General features: G+C 41.4%; 1 protein-coding gene across 1 annotated transcript in view; it reads right to left on the bottom strand.

Annotated features, from left to right (window-relative positions):
* Positions 1-2184: 2184 nt before the first annotated feature.
* atp9a (ATPase phospholipid transporting 9A) overlaps positions 2185-16680 on the bottom strand; it is a 43808-nt gene continuing 29312 nt past the window's right edge. The window contains exons 20-28 of the mRNA XM_028583450.1: positions 15124-15213; positions 14709-14853; positions 13778-13842; positions 12654-12809; positions 10226-10290; positions 9891-9999; positions 9726-9783; positions 6043-6246; positions 2185-4071 (exon numbers count right to left, since the gene is read on the bottom strand). Of these exons, the coding sequence (XP_028439251.1) occupies positions 3935-4071; positions 6043-6246; positions 9726-9783; positions 9891-9999; positions 10226-10290; positions 12654-12809; positions 13778-13842; positions 14709-14853; positions 15124-15213 (1029 nt within the window). The 3' untranslated portion in view covers positions 2185-3934. The remainder of the gene's footprint in view (positions 4072-6042; positions 6247-9725; positions 9784-9890; positions 10000-10225; positions 10291-12653; positions 12810-13777; positions 13843-14708; positions 14854-15123; positions 15214-16680) is intronic.

Genomic DNA, 16680 nt, shown 5'->3' with positions numbered 1-16680 from the left:
CTTTTACTTAAGTAACATTTTCAATGCAGGACTTTTACTTGTAACAGAGTATTTTTACAGTGTGGTATTGGTATGTTTACCTAAGTAAAGGATCTGAATACTTCTTCCACGCCATCATTAGTATTAAGTGCTGCAGTGAGGACCCTGGGACAGTTTGTGGTATACTCTGTAGCATTCATGCTAGTCTCTGCCTCTGTTTCACTGGCAGCAGTGTGTAAGATGTTTCCAAGCTGGAAACAAATTCCTGTCTTGAAGTGCCAAAGATAAAATGCACTGACCTTGTGATAATTAGCCTGGATATATGTTACGCAACAGCTGTAAGCTGCCTCTTTTATTTATTTATTTATTTTTTTTTTAAAGGCTGAAAATCCCAACCTTGTAAAATGCAAAGTAAATTTCAAAACTTACTTTGACTGTGATTGGATTGTGGATTTGGCAGTGGTCCAGCGGAGGCTCTGGCTTTAAGAGAAGCGGAAAGACCACGAATGTTAAGGTTAGCAGGCAGCTCTGTTGATTCTGGAGTGGAATTTCAAGTTTTCATGGGCCTGATTAAGTTAAATGGTTTCTTTTAATGGTATAACTTACGCATTTAGGCAATGGAACAAGAACAAAAAAAAAAGTTGGACATGCACTGTAGTTTTAATCTGAACATGCAGTACCGAGGTGCTTGGCTGCATGTTGAAAAAAGGAAAATATTTTACGACTGAGATTCTAGTCCAACTTTAACCATCTCTGGGTAAACTTGGACACTTTTATAACTTGTAACCTCCGTGGGTAATTAACAAAGTTCCTTCATATAACTCAAATTAAGCATGGACATTGACTTCAAAGAAAAACAGACGTGTTTTCTGTGGAGTTATAACTTTTAGTGGAGTTATAACTTTTAGTGATTTAATAAAGAGTTATTTCCTTTCTAATGAAGTCACATACTATTTTGTGTTATTTAAGATTTTTTTTTTCCTGATTATGTTTAATGTCAAAGTGTGAGATTGTGGATTACCTGAGACATTTAGGATTTGACCGAGAGTGGAGAGTGAAAACCCAACAGCATGTCCAGGCATCAGGGACTCCCTCGTCTGGTGAGAGAGGGCCAAAACACCCAGGATCCTCCATCTGCCTGAACACTACAGTATGTTCTGTGTAACTCACACCTCATCATCATCATCATCATCATCACCACAAACTGCACTGAAATGGAACACAACCATAATAACTACAATTGCTTTTGCATACCAAAGTAGATGATAGTTTCACTACAAATTCATTTCAATTTCCATGTATGGGGAAAGTTCTGGAAAAAGAAAAGTACAGCGGTTTACTTCATTCACAAAAAGATTAATTTTTATTTTTTTTACTTGCTATTCTCATGGCAGCAGTAGTACGCCCACATTACTGGGGCACCTTTTCATTTCATTGGGATTTAGTTTGAGGCCACAAAGCCATGTTAGGCCCCAATAAGCTTAACTGGCTCCACTTTTATAATTCATTAAAAAGTTATTAAGCCACATTAAGTTCCATTATTACACGTTGTGGTTGTTTCACCAAATGATGTCAAAATCCTCAAAAATCTCATAATACAAATGACATGGGTATATAAATGAATCCCATGAAAAGGCCAAACCCAACAATGTATTGAAAAAAATATTGCATTCATATCCAAAGCCTGATACATCTTATTCTTAGATTTTTTTTTTTCCCCACAAACTCAAACACAATGAGCCTCTCTGTTGCATTGGGTGACATGTTCCTTCTTCACACACACTGTACTTTACTTACTCAATCCAACGTACACCGTCCTGCTGGCCCAAACACTCCCTAGATCACCAAATGTGGATAACTCCGCAGGTGAAAAAAGTCCACAACACATGCACTATTTGCTTCTGTTTGAGTAATGTTTTTAATAAATTAAAGTATATATTTGTAACCTGCTCTGAAGAGTTTCCTCTTCAACGAATGGGCTTGGCCCCCAGCGCTACAGACAGGGTAGGAAAATTGAAAAGTACTGAGACAGAAAAACACATTTTGGTGGAGATTTGTTGACAATAAGAAAAATATTCTTTTTTAAAAGACGCCTTTTTCCAAGTGTTGTCTGAGGGGAGGCCCACCGTCTCAGGCTTTGAGCTGTTCGGGACATGAAGTCCCGTTAAATTGTTATGTATAGAAGATGAAAAAACATCACAAGAATAGAAAACACAAGATTTATTAATCATCATCACAACATTGACATCAACGCAATTCTCCCTTTTTGTTTTGCCCATTTCAGTGCAATCAACACCATAAAATAATACGTTAATAAATAATAATAAAAAACAAGCAACTAAATCATTTTAGCCTAATGTTTTTGCGATTCTATTACAACATAAAAAATAGAATTGATCGGTTGTACAAAACAAAATTCTGTGCAAACTGCGTACTGAATTCAGTAGGGATTAACAACGGAGTTGAACATAGGAGAGAAATAATTACTTAGGACACCTGGTTTGACACATTAAGGTTAATCAAGTTGTATAAGAAAAGTTAATTCAAGTTTTACAACTAAATTGAAATCCTTTTTCAAAGTCATTTGAAATAAGTGAGAGAAAGAGTGTAGCCATGTTATTCTGTTAGTTGGTGATTATTTACAGTATCTCCACCAGCGAATTGAAATATGAGCTGTGGTTATCATATCTGTTCTTTCTCTCAACGTGCGGTACTGCTTATCGACAATGTTCACATTGGATTTTCACTGAGAGGAGATTTGATCCCTTTTTTTCTTCTATCCCAGCTGAACTGTGGAGGTTATAGCAGAAGTGAGCAATGAGGGGGCCCCTGGATTAGACCACATGAAAGGGAAGGGGACAGCTGAACTCGGGTCGCAGAAGGTTTTCACTTATGGCTTTAGGTCACTGGTACAGTGAGTCATCATGCAATGCTGGGTGAAAAAGCGTGGCCTGGGTGCTGGACTGCCGAGCAGCCGCGTGAGGGGCTGTCGGGGAGCCCCGGGCAGAAGGTTTTCGACTCCAAATAAACCGACACTCCTTTTGTGGCTGTTTTGACCGCGCTCCACAAACACTAACAACCTCTCGAGGTCCGTAGCAAGAAAACAAAGACGGATTTAATACCAGACACCACGGGGTCATGCTAAAAATAAACCACCACACCACGTCCGCTGTGTCGGGATGGACCATCGCCGTGACGCACAAACAAATACACAAACTTGCAGACGTGTGTTTTATGCAAAGTCTACTCTAGCCAGTAAACTTTTATTTTTATTTTTTTCACCATATACTGTAATTCTTAAACTCCATTTTTGAAATCAGTTTGAGGAGAATGTGAATCAAGTCCTGAGTGAGAATGCTACGTCTATTTCAGGGTCTAACAATGTTAACGCTTTGACTAATTTCAGATGGAACTGGAGAAAATGTATTTCCATCCCAAATGACACATCTACGGTACAGCTCCGAGTAAGAGAGACATCCAACTTTTCCAGTTACTTCCCTTGATATGAATTTGAGACATTATAAAACAAACCGGATCTGCATAATTTGCTGAACTGATTCTGTCCCTTAATTGATCACATACTAGGCTAAATAGCAGCATGTTTTATACATTACATATTTACATTTTCTGTTCAGGACGCTTTTTATGCTCGGTTTAACTAACTACCAACCTACAATTCACTGCAGGTGTTTTCTCCACGGAGAGAAATCATCGGTTAGTCTTTGCATCAAACACGTGTAGCAAGCAACGCTGCTGTTAAACACAAACTCTCCCTCTCAGTAAGCGACCTGTCCCTGACTAAGTTGTCCCCATCTTTCGCGTTTCCGCGTGTTACTTTTCACAACAAATTAAAAAGGGGATGAATCCATGTTTGACTCCTGGGTCAAAGCGCAGGCTCTGCTGGACGAAGACAGGGGCGCCTTTCTGTTTCCCCAACAGTATCCTTCGCAGTCTTTTAAGTGGTCAGCTTGGAGTAGCTGGGCGGGGAGAAGCGTCTGCGGAGGTACTTGAGGATGTAAAGAGGTAGGCAGCTCACCAGCGTGATGACAGTCACCTTCCACAGGAACGATACCGTGGTGATGAAGTATACGTCTGGCGTGGACGAAGAGGCAAAGATCAGCATGGGGTTGGAGGATACAGACAAATAAATTACCTAGCATCATTTAACAGTTCTTAGTGGAAAAAGTTTTTTTTTTTTTTTTTTTTAAGAGTCAACAGTTTTATCATGTATCAATATCTTGTTAAATAGAACAAGTCATGTAAAGGTTCTTTATGACACTGCGGACACCCCTCAAACAAAATAGAGACTACTGCCCAACCTGTTGCTTTTGGGGGCTGTAAAGAAAGAACAGGAAGTATAATGTTGCCATGGAGAGGTCTTGTATTGCCAGACCTTCCTCGACAGCGCTGCGGGGGAAGGTCTGGCTGGTACACACAGCATTCCGGGATGGGAGAGAAACACGCTCCAGTTTATTGGCGTTTCTTTTAAACCAATCACAATCGTCTTGGGCGGTGCTAAGCGCCGGACGGAGCCACTGTGCCGCTGCAAAATAGCCATCGGGAAGGAGCTTGTTTTGGTGGAACGTGTGTATGTTCAGCTCCAACTGTTGATCGTCCAAACTGCAATAACTAACTTTTCGTTGACTTTAAAACACTGGCATACACCTCCCTCAGAAAAATGAACCGATACAGGGCCTTTCCCATTTCCCAGTTTGTGCATCCCCGATTCCTCTCCTCGCGTCTTAGTCCCGCCCACAGGAGATCCGACCTGAGGAGTCGAGGAAGAGCGCCGAGGTGAGTCGAGGAGGTACAAATTTGGGAATTGGGAAAAGCCCACGGTTTCAAACAAACAACGGCAAATAAACAAAAAGGTTGTAAAATGTCCAATTAACTGTGTGATCTGCACATGCAACAGAAGAATAGCCTTCAAAATCTATTCCAGGCTGACTTCAAGAGGGAGGAAAAGTGTCCTAAAAAAAGGGTACACTCGACCACATATGCCAGTCATGATCCTCAGTGGTCGAGGTTGTAGGCTGAAAATACAACTCCACACCCCACATAAAGCTGAAAATAAAGGCTTGAAAAGCTCTTGGTTAGGGTATTGTATATGTCAGAAGTCTTAATATGGCACAACTAAAATTAGCTTATTTTTGTTTGTCCAATAGCCTGTCTGTAACATGCAAGCTGTATAGAGTAATACAAGCACCAACCATCTGCTCTAAAAGTTGTTTATGGGAATACTCACGCTTGGCCCAGTTAAACTGTCTGACCCCAAAAGTCTGGTTAGTTTGACTAGTGTGATCACTCCATACCGTGCCTGGGCATGCCATACCGTGCCCAATACCGTGGGCCAGGGCACAGTACGGTTGGTCTCGGGCACGGTACGCATCAGCTAAACGTGCCCGGGTCTGGTTCTCACCTTACAGATGAATGGGTGTTGTAGTCGGCGAGTCCCGCTATGCAATGACGTGAGCGTGCTCTGGCCCTAAATGTTTTATTGCAGTGTGAGTGCAGGCCAGCGGGGAGGCAAGGGGACAATCATGCTCGGGCACGGTTGAAGGCAACTGGGCCCAGTGTGAGTACGCCCTATGTTTCAGTCTTGTAATGTCCATGAGTCTTTCTATCAAACGCTAAGGTGAGTATTCATTGTGGCCACTGTTTCTACCACACACACCTTTACTGAGATAAACACATGAAGCGTATCAGCCTGCAGGAAACTAACAGGACTGTTGGCATTTCCTTTGATACTACGGCATGCCTGAGCTGCGTCCACATGAGGACACGCTGCCAATGCGCTCACCTTTAGCCTTCCTCATATCCAGCATACCGCAGCTAACTGCCCCCCAGAGGCATAATATGAATAAGCAGGTCCACAGCACTGCTGAATGCTGACGCACTATTTCAAGGTCGGCAAAAGCACAATAACATCAATCAGGCTACAGTGAAATGAATGCGGGCTGCGTTTGTTTTCTTGTCTCAATGAAATAGCACTGCAACAGGCTCAGAGTCACCTCCTGTGTGGGTGAAAGATGAGTTTATGTGCGCGTGTTTGTGCTCGCTCACCAATGAACTCGTGCAGGAAGACGAGCGAGGCGACGTAGCAGGCCAAGCTCAGGAGCTCGCCCACTATCATGAGCCAGTGCCACGTCTGGATGGTGAGGGCCACCATCAGCAGCTCCGTCAGGATCAGAGAGGTGAAGGAAATGGCAACGATGTGGACAAACTCGGATTCGAAGAGCAGCAATGCCCCGTACATGATGATGCTCCCTGTGGAGTTTAAAAGAGGGCACAACCTGAGAACGAGACCAATGCTTCACAATAATTGAAGGCAACATTCAATTCAGTAATCCACAAACATTTGGTCTGAAAAAGAGTGAGCGTAAAAGTGATAGAAATGCTATCCTGCAGGATCAGAACTATAGACGAATAAAACGACGAAAGGCAGGAAACAGTTACCATAAGAGTCAAAAATATAAGAAACTTTTACAAGTTTCCTCCAATCAGTTAATGACATGAATTAAAACTTAATATTTTTCCATATTTTATCTCCTTTTTTTTCCTCAAGCAACATTTCCCATGGTCCTCTTGCTCTATGATAATGGAATGGGCGTGTCCAGAGCAGAGATTGGTCTGGGGTGTGAGTGTGTACCTGAAAAACACACAAGTAGTTAAACACACTGAGCAGTGAGCACCAGCCTTTTCAACTAGCTACTTAGCTGCAGCTAACTTTCATCAGCTTCATTTGTTGTTGTGTTATTTTGCCAGCTAAACAGCTTAAGCAGCTGCTCGAGTTTATACTGTAGTACAAGGTCTGGATGATTAACATCACATCCACTAGCTTGATGAAAGTTAGCTGCAGCTAAGTAGCGAGCTGAAAAGGCTGGTGCGCAGTGTGTTTAGCTACAAATATTTTTGAACTCATGTTAAACAGACCCAAATACCCTGGACCAATCCCTGGACATAGGCTATCCTATTATCATATGAGCATGAGGGGAATGGGAAATGTGGCATAGGGGGAAATAGGGAATAGATAAATAATTCATTTTGTGCCAAATAGGGTTGGGCATCGTTTTGATTTTAACAATTCTGATTCCGAATCTTCCTTTCGATTCCGCTTCTCATCTATTCTCGATTCTTTGAGGGGTGGAGTTGAAACGGGTCACATGCTTATTTCACAGATAGGACAATTTTATTTTGTTCAATGGTGATTTACAGTTTTACAGTTACCAGGCTTTTTCATCGTAAAATAAAGCCACACTTTAGAGCGCCGCTTACTGTGCTCCATGGCTGCAATGCAGCAAGCGCCTAGGAGTACGGCGGCCGCTTCGGAAACCAAAACTTACGCGTTTTAAATTTGGAACCGATGATCAGATTCGAAATGATTCCAATGAAGACACAATTCTGTAATTTTGTATTTTTCCAAGTTTGAACCGGTTCTAGTGCCCAGACAAAAAAATTACAAAAAGGTGCTGAAAAACACAGAGGATTAAAACGAATGAGGTTTCAATGTATTTTATCATGATTGGCGGTAAAAGTACAAAAATCAAAAGGTCTGTTTGTTTTTTTTGCCTCCATTTCAATAACTTGCAAACATATTTACTGATGTATTCAGTTATTGACTACCTTTAACTGAATTTGTGCATTTGTGGCCTCATAAAGAATGTGATTCACTTTTTCTTTGTTTTCAAAAAATGATCAAGGTCCCCACACAGGATCATACTCCACTTTTCCCCCAGATTAAATGGTTCCTTGTTTGCAACCAGGTTATAGTGAACTGATCTCATGGAAGAAGTCTTGTATGTGAAAGTATTTAATCTCCTTGAACAAATAGGCAATACCAACGCACAGAGCTGTCGTTTTGGAAACCGGGCTCCATGACAAAAATATACAGTATCTAAACACCAGCCAATTCAATTCAACATTTATGTTTTTACAATAATAGACACAAGGTTTTGGAACATAGCTTAGTATGCCAAAAGGTGACGTGAAAACCTGCAGACTACGGACTGGTCGGAGAACAACACACCTTCGACGTTCTGTGTGTGTGTGTCGCGTTAGGTCACGGCAGTTTCCTGCGGCGTCGCTATGACGACCAGGTACTAAATCTGCAATGGAAAATGGAGGACGGGGCACCGCGGCCGAGTTGAGCTGAGCAGAGTAGAGTAGAGCAGGTACCATGTAATGGAAAAACGGCATTACTGTGAGAAGACAGTGCTAACCACTGTGCCAACACTTTTTCACTGTAAATGGCCCATGCTGGAAGGTGAGGTCAACAAAGTTCTTCTCACACATAAATAAACTCCTCTAGAAATTAAGAAGAAAGTGTGTGGTCTGTTAAAGAGTAATGTGTCACTAGGGCTGGGTATCGTTTCGGTACCTGGAATTCGATACCAGTTTCTGAACGATAATTTTTTCGCTATCAACTTTATCAAATTAATTTAAAGAAAAATAAATTACATTTTGAATTATGCTCCTTTACAACTATGTGAAGCACACTGTAGTCAAGCCTCTGAAAATACAACACCTGTGAGCCTCGTTTCTGTGATTAACGTAGCGTTTTTCCTGCATGCCTCATCAACGTGTAACGTCAGACAGCCAATCACCAGCATTATTAGACCTTGGTAGAAGCATTCTGCATGCTTATTGGCTGACTGACGCTGATGAGATTTAGGGCCCTATCCTGCACCCGGCGCAGCGCAAAGCCCAACACAAGTGTCTTTGCTAGTTTAAGACCATCGCAGTTGTCAATTTCCCATCCAGCGCCCGCGTCGTTTAAATAGTAAATGCACCTGCGCCCATCTGTGCACCCATGGGCGTGCTGGTCTGTTCAGGTGTGTTCAGGTGCATTCTTGGCTTATTGCTATCTTGAGGCAATGGAAAGTGACCGCACCATTAACCAACAAAAACCTGGTCTAAAGTAATAACGCAGCATGTCATTGTTATTTTAACAGCTAATTAGTAAAAGTGCGCCTAGGCACATGCACAGCGTGCGCATACTATGCTTGTTACACACACACAGAGAAGCACAGCAGCACACAAACATGCAGAAGATTATAAATACAAATATTACGGTGCAAATCCGCCATCATAATAGCAATGCGCCAAGGTACAAACGCTCCTGGCTTTTAAAGAGAATGGGAGATGATCTCTGATTGGTTTATTGCATGTTACGCCCAAAACAACCTATGAATTAATGAAGACACTAAGTACAACCCTTTTGAACCATGCCCCCAGTGCACGGGCAATTTTTTTCGCCGTCAAACTAGCAAAAGTGGATTTGACTTTGCGCTTAGATTGTTAAAATAGGGCCCTTAGTCCTTAGGTAGTGAAATATGGTATTGAATTTCAAGGCATTCTTCAATACTTTGGAGGCAATTCGGTCAGTGCCTCATAGAGTACAGAAGTTTGGTACCCAGCCCTATGTGTCAGTGTCACGAAGCGGAGTAAGATACCTTCCTTGTTTGTAGGGTTTGATTTGTTTGTCTGTCCAATCTTTACACTGGTGCCTGATCCGATGCCTTGACAGCCAAGTGGTCTGAAATACTGTTTGAATGCTCCAATATAATGACTGCTGGCTCTTTGTATACATGTACTGTACAGTTAAGGGATGCCTCTATGATTCAGTATGTTAGCACTGTGTGCGCAACACCATATACTGTGATTTATTTTGGTTATGAGTGTATCTCCCTCCAATGGCTGCAGTTATTGACTGTGATTATCTGCAGTTTGTGCAAACTCTTCCTCACCTTGATAGATACTTATTAGGACCCATATTAGAAAAGTCTTGAAAGATAGCGGTCGGCCCTGTGGAAAGAAAGACAACACATCATATTTACCACTTTCCATATATGCTTCTATGTGTTATATTTGGCTGCACTGTGGCAGGTAGTGTGTTATAATTCATTAAATACCTTCAAGAGATCTTTGTACAATTCTGGGTATAACATGGCAACCTCTGATTTAACATCTTTGTCCAACACCAGGGAGAAGACAGGGAACATGGTGTAGATAGTGGAGTAGCTGAAACAGACAAATGCATGTGTCCTCAGTGTGAGGAATATTATATTATTATATCCAGATAAAATGGCACATTTCATGGTTGGACTCAGCAGTGAATTGCATCAAGCCTTTCATATTTTCCCCTTCTCACATTTCAACAGTGCTTTAACACAGAGGAAATGCCAGGGAGACGAGGCAGCCAAATGCTCACTTGATAAGTCATAGCCATACAAAGTGTGTATCTCACCCAATAATCAGGAATCCTTGGTAGAGTGGGACTGAAGCAAAGTAGAAAACAGAGGAGAAGACCGCCTAGGGAAACACAAAAATGAAGACAAAGTCAGTCAGTCTTCTTTTCATCTCAATACTCAAATGGCATAACAGATTACAAAAATCAGGAGCATCACTTTCAAAAGTCAATTTACATCAGAGAAATGACAGGAAATGAAAGAGACAGCATGAATCTGGCCACACAAATCACAGGGCAACCACACTTTGACTAACCAAGGGCTAAATCCCACACATGAAATGCAACACCTCAATAATATTTCTATTGCAGTGCTACTGCCGAAGAAAATGAAACTTCACTGACTAATTCTAGCACGTGTCTTGAACATATGACTGTTACCCATATTAACCTGATACTAGTCAGCCTGCCATCCTGGCGGGCCTGTACCAGACCGGTCACAGCTGCGGCTGTGGTTGGTGTTAATGCGAGACATGTGGAGGACGGCCTCCCTAAAACCCCAAAGTCCACGATGCAGTGAGTCATGGGATGTCCCTGCATGGCGGGGGCTGAGGTCGGACTGGGACATGGGAACTGGACTGGGGACAATGTTGGGTGTGTGTGTGTGTGTGTGTGGGGGCCGGCTCAGAAGGGCACTACAAGCCGACTCCTCTGAGTCATCATGCACCCCACCCTTCCATGACCACCCCTGAGCCTTCTCACTGCCTCCAAACCCCATAATTCCCCACTCACATTTAGATGTTAGGTGTTGTGGATAAACACCACCCATATCTCCCTGCCCAAACTTTAAAGGGATAGTTCAGAGTTTTTTGAAGTGGGGTTGTAGGAGGAACTCAGCCATAATCAGAGTATTACCTATAGCAGTTGGCGGTTGGCACACGCCCAGTTTTTTTTTGTTTTAAAAGGAACACGCCGACTTATTGGGAATTTAGCTTATTCACCGTAACCCCCAGAGTAAGGCAAGTCGATACATACCCTTATCATCTCTGTGCGTGCTGTAATGCTGTCTGACGGCTCCAGCTTTATCAGGCCAGCACAGAACATGCAGGTGAATGGTTCCAGTAATCCTACTGCTCCGAATAAGTGACAAAATAACGCCAACATGTTCCTATTTACATGTTGTGATTTGTAGAGTCACAGCGTGTACAAAAAACAACGTAACATGAGACACAGCCGTCTTCTAACTGTAAACAAACCGGGAACTATATTCTCAGGTGGAAGAATATAGTACTTGGGCAGAGTGATATGCTCGCAACAAGCCTGTCTGAGAATATAGTTCCAGGTTTGTTTACTGTTAGAAGATGGCTGTGTCTCATGTTACATTGTTTTTTGTACACGCTGTGACTCTACAAATCACAACATGTAAATAGGAACATGTTGGAGTTATTTTGTCACAATTTGGAGCAGTAGGATTACTGGAACCAGTTACCTGCAGGATCTGTGCTGGGCTAAGCTAATGCTGGAGGCAGCGTTACAGCACGCACGGAGATGAGAAGGGTATGTATCGACTTGTCTTAATCTGGGGGTTACAGGGAATAAGCTAAATTCCCAATAAGTCGTGTGTTCCTTTAAAGGGTTAGTTTGAGGTAAAATGACTGTTGGCTGCAACAGATAAATATATTTCGAGGAGGATGTGGAGAAATGTAAATTATGTTTTTGTCAAAAGGAGTCTGGTGGCTTTGAAGAGAGCAGAGATAACGGCTTCAGTTCCCCGTCAAACTGACTTGCTAAATTCCCCCCTTTTAAACACGACATGCTGTCTTTACATACGAGGAGCAAAACACTAAATGACATGCCCAGTCTTCAGTATACAGCCATCTCATATTAGCACACATTTCACTGTTACTAAATGTACTGTACAGATCACTATATCAATGCAACATCACTGACATCAATGTGTTTGTAAGCATTTCACTTCATTTTAAGATTATTTCCCAGGTTTGAAATTTCAAAATGTTCAAAATGTTACACTGCACTGTGTAAGTGAGTGTCTGTTAGAGTAGTTTAGATTACTATTACAAGTGATTGAAGCATCTAAGTTTTGATATCTTAGAAACAAACATGGTTTATACAGAACAGAAAAAGTAATTTGATGCAATCAAATCAAATCTCAATCCTCATTTTGCCTCGTATGAATGTAGTATTTACTGTTAATTCAGACTCTGGACTATATCATCTATATTTATAGTAATGCATCCTATTCAGTGAAAAGAACATCCGTTTTGTTTACTCTACGTCAATTTAAAAACTGACCTGCAAAATTTGGCTGGGTCTTTGTAAATTATAGAATGTGGTCTAGACCTACTCTATATCTGTAAAGTACAGTATCCTGAGATAACTCCTGTTTGGATTTGACACTAGAAATACATTTGAATTCAATTGAATGATGAACCACATAACCAAATACCATGTTTCAGTTGCACTCTACCTGCATGGTGCTGATGCACAGGCTCCTGTGGATGACAAACTGGCTGAGGGCTGCAGACCTTTTATAGCTGTTCCGCCCGTGGACCATGAGGAGACGACCTAAATGTTTGAACTGAGTCACGGAGAAGTCAGCGGCCAGCGAGGCCTGCTTTCCTTCCTGTCAAACACACAGCACACAGGGCAGTGAGGTCAAGCAGCGACACATCTGGGCTGACCTGAAAGTAGGCCTTTTTGTTCTTATTATGACCACACAATGACAGATATACAGCTCGGCTTTATGGAAACACAAAAATCAGACAAATGGTGGACAAATACTCCCTGCAGACATGGCACTCTCAAAACTTTGAATATGCAATTTGAAATTCAAATTTCCGCAGCAGCGATGCTGCTGTTGTTTTCACCTTGTGAGTCTGATTGTGTGTGTGCCATCATGGCAGAATATGGTCGTGACCATACCTACAGTAGCGGCGACAACCACAGAGACGGTTATAAGTACTGTGCTTGGTATTTAACGGTCTGTGGCCAGATTTTATCACCACGATAGCGTCACAACCGTGCAAGAAGCAGTCTTACAGGTGTGTAGTTGAGATCAAAATGAAGGCTGATTTAGAAGATAGGTGTGGTCTGAGCAAGAGCGCCACAAGTAGGGGGGTAGGCAGATTGTGTTACCCTTGCATAGACCCAAGCAATCTTTATGCTAAGCTAAGATAACTGGCTGCTATCTTCGACCAACAACTAACTCTTAGCAAGAAAGGGAATCAGTGAATTTCCCAAAAAAGGCGAACAAAAATCGAATTAAAATTTACTCCAAGAACCACTGCTGACATGTGTGAGGTCCATGTCTGAGCAAACTAGCCATCTTGGTGGAGAATTTACAGAGAGAACCATGAGAAGAAGAAGAGACGGGCTGACCAGAAACTCTTACTTTTACTTAAGCACAAAAGCATCCTGTCATCTTTGTTTCCTCTACTCAGACAATGGATCCTCATAAAGAGGAATCATCGGTCGTGCATGTCTCTCTACATGTCTCTGGGCGTGAGAGAGATCTTGACAGGAAACGCAAAGTAAAAAATCTGTGAGAGCGGCACAAAAATGTGAGAGGCGATGAGACGGAGAGACTCTTACTTTTCCCTCCACTCCCACGCCACAGTCGGCTTCCTGGATCATGCTGACATCGTTTCCTCCATCCCCTAAGAGAAAAATAAAAGCCACAGAGGTGTCAGGATTCACATCAGTGACTCACCAATACAGACTGTTAGTGAGAGTATTGTGTGTATGTATTTCACAAGATGCTCCCTTAATTTGGCTCGATTAAGAGATCAGAACTGCAGACACAGACAGGAAAATAACATGTAAAAACAAAAATGTAAAAGTTTCAAGCTACACGTGGTATGTTTTTAAGAAAATGTGGATGGTGCAACAAGGCAGGCCTGCTTGGGGGCGCCCAGATAGCTCAGTTGGTAGAGCGGGCGCCTATACATAGAGGTTTATTCCTCGATGCAGCGGCTGCGGGTTCGACTCCAACCTGCATCCCTTTGCTGGATGTCATTCCCCCTTCTCTCTCCCCTTTCATGTCTTCAGCTGTCCTGTCAAAAATGAAGGCTGAAAATGCCCAAAAAATAATCCCAAAAAAATAAAAGGCAGGCCTGCTCGCTTCTTTCGGGGAATGATTGTAAAGATTTACAAAGAATATGTTTACGGCATTTCCTCTCTAACTGTGACGTTTTGGGACCGATCCCGAGCATTGCTGTGTCATCAGCATCAAGTGATGCATAGTATTAGCATTAATTCACATTTAAATGGGCTCTGCTTAATTGGGGCATTTTATCAATGCTCATACTGTGAGTGCTGGTAAAATGAGTAGAAGTGAGTGACAGATGTTTGTGGCTGCAACAGATAAATATATTTCGAGGAGGATGTGGAGAAAGGGAAAGAAGTTTGTTAAATGTAAAAAAAAAAAAAAAAACAGTTAAAAAAGAAAAAAGATCAAGCTGAAAGCCATACAACTTAATCCCCCTGTGAAAAAGATGTTGGACAGTTTCTATTTTCGACTCACCTACGGCGCAGGTGAGTTTTCCTGTGCGCTCTTGCAGCAGTCGGACTATCTGAGCCTTCTGAGTGGGGGTACACCGGCAGCAAACCACAGCGGGACACTGGCATGCGAGCTCCATGAACTCGTACTCGTAGTATTTCAGACAGACCTGCAAGAGAGCGACCAGAACGGACAGGTGAGCACCTTAGGCCGCCGCATATAACTGATCTCAGCTGGGGATCTCAAAGACTTCGACTTACAGTTTAACGCTTTTTAGAAAGTGACTCAAACCACAGATACCACTTCCAGAGATGCTTCCGTGGCACCAATATTATCATGCATCACACAGCAAACAATTCATAGTTTCACAGCGTTTCATAATGAGAGAGAAGTCAGCGGGAGGGGGAGTTAGACGCACACACATGCATTCAGAGTTTACCTCAAGCGAGTCTCCTGATATCACGAGCGCGCAGTCGTGTTTCCTCCTGAAAGCGTTGAGCTCCAGGTGGGCTTCCCCTCGTGTTGTCACCTATGGCAATGGTAAACCACATGTGTAAAGCACACACAACAAAAACCTATCAAGGGTGATAACCTGTCAGCCTTGGCATCCTGATTGTTATCAGACCGGTAGCTTTTAAGAATGGCAGCCTGTTCCACTCCAGCTGCAATGACAGGCAAACGTTAGAGCAAACCAAATACCTGCGAAAATATCCAACGCACTAAATAAATAACTGATAAAGCTGGATGATATGACTGAAATAAACATCGCAATATTAAACTGAGCAGCGATCAGACTAATTTCTCTCCCAATAGCGATTCTGATCTGCGCACCGTGATTCAATGCATGGAACTCATTAGGATTAACATGAGACTGGGACTTTAACTGAAAGACAATTCATCTTAAAGTAACTATATGTAATTTTAAATGTTTCTCTATTTTTATATAGATTTTACTAATGCCTTTGCCGCGGTTTGTTTTTTCCCCACAAAGTCACAAAATGATTCACGGTAGGTATGGAGACGTTAATACATGAAGTATGTGCATATTTCAATTATATTGTCATTATATACTTATAATTATACTAGCGTTGTTACATTGCATCAACCTCATTTAAAGGTTTAGCTCAAAAGAACAGAAAATTGAATTATTTATAATTAATTATAATGTAATAACGGTTAACGTCTTTCCGTTATCTAAGTCAGTGAATCCTTATTATCAATATATGGGAAATGTAGGCAAAATCACAAATAAAATCAATCAAATTGATATTCAATATAATGAACTACGGCCCGTTTATATGCATTACATCGGAACAAATATTCTTGATGTGTAAAACAAGCAGAACTTCTGTGAGTGTATGATTAGCATTTGCCTGGAGAATTTGAATAACAGAATTTTGTAAATCTATAATGTGATATAATCATCAGTTGTAAGCAAATATTAGTGTTTATTAATTTCATTTATCAACAACTATAACGCCTGCTTTGGGCACCTGTAAGTGGAGGCTGGTGCATAAGCAGATATGAATATAGTAATATAGAGTATATAGTAATACCAAGTTGTAACAATATCAAATATGTCTTCATAGGAAAAGTGATATATGTTTAAAGCATGTGTATTTCAGTTTGTGGGGTGACCTCATGGAATGGAACAATGAAATCAAACAGAGCCATAACATTATACAGTTCAAAAATAGATTCAAGAAAGAAAACAATACTTGACCAATATAGAAAGGAAAAGACCTAAACATAGGAATAAATGGTAATGTAAGTGTATTGTTGTATGTTGTGGAAGTTATTGCATGACATAAAATTACTTTTAGTTTTTTTAATAATATGATATTGTTTGTTAAATTCTGATTGAGTTGTCTACGTTTGTGTTTTTTATTTTTATTTTGTTTTTACAACATGCTGTTGATGGTTAGAAATAAAAAAAAATAAAAAAAACAATTACATATATGTATATAAATGTTGAAATCTTATTTTTTTTACAGTC

This window comes from Perca flavescens, chromosome 7, assembly GCF_004354835.1.
Source record: "Perca flavescens isolate YP-PL-M2 chromosome 7, PFLA_1.0, whole genome shotgun sequence".
In the NCBI taxonomy this organism is placed as follows: Eukaryota; Metazoa; Chordata; class Actinopteri; order Perciformes; family Percidae; genus Perca; species Perca flavescens.
The sequence above is the reverse complement of the archived record's forward strand: the minus strand, read 5'-3'. Positions and strand labels throughout refer to the sequence as shown.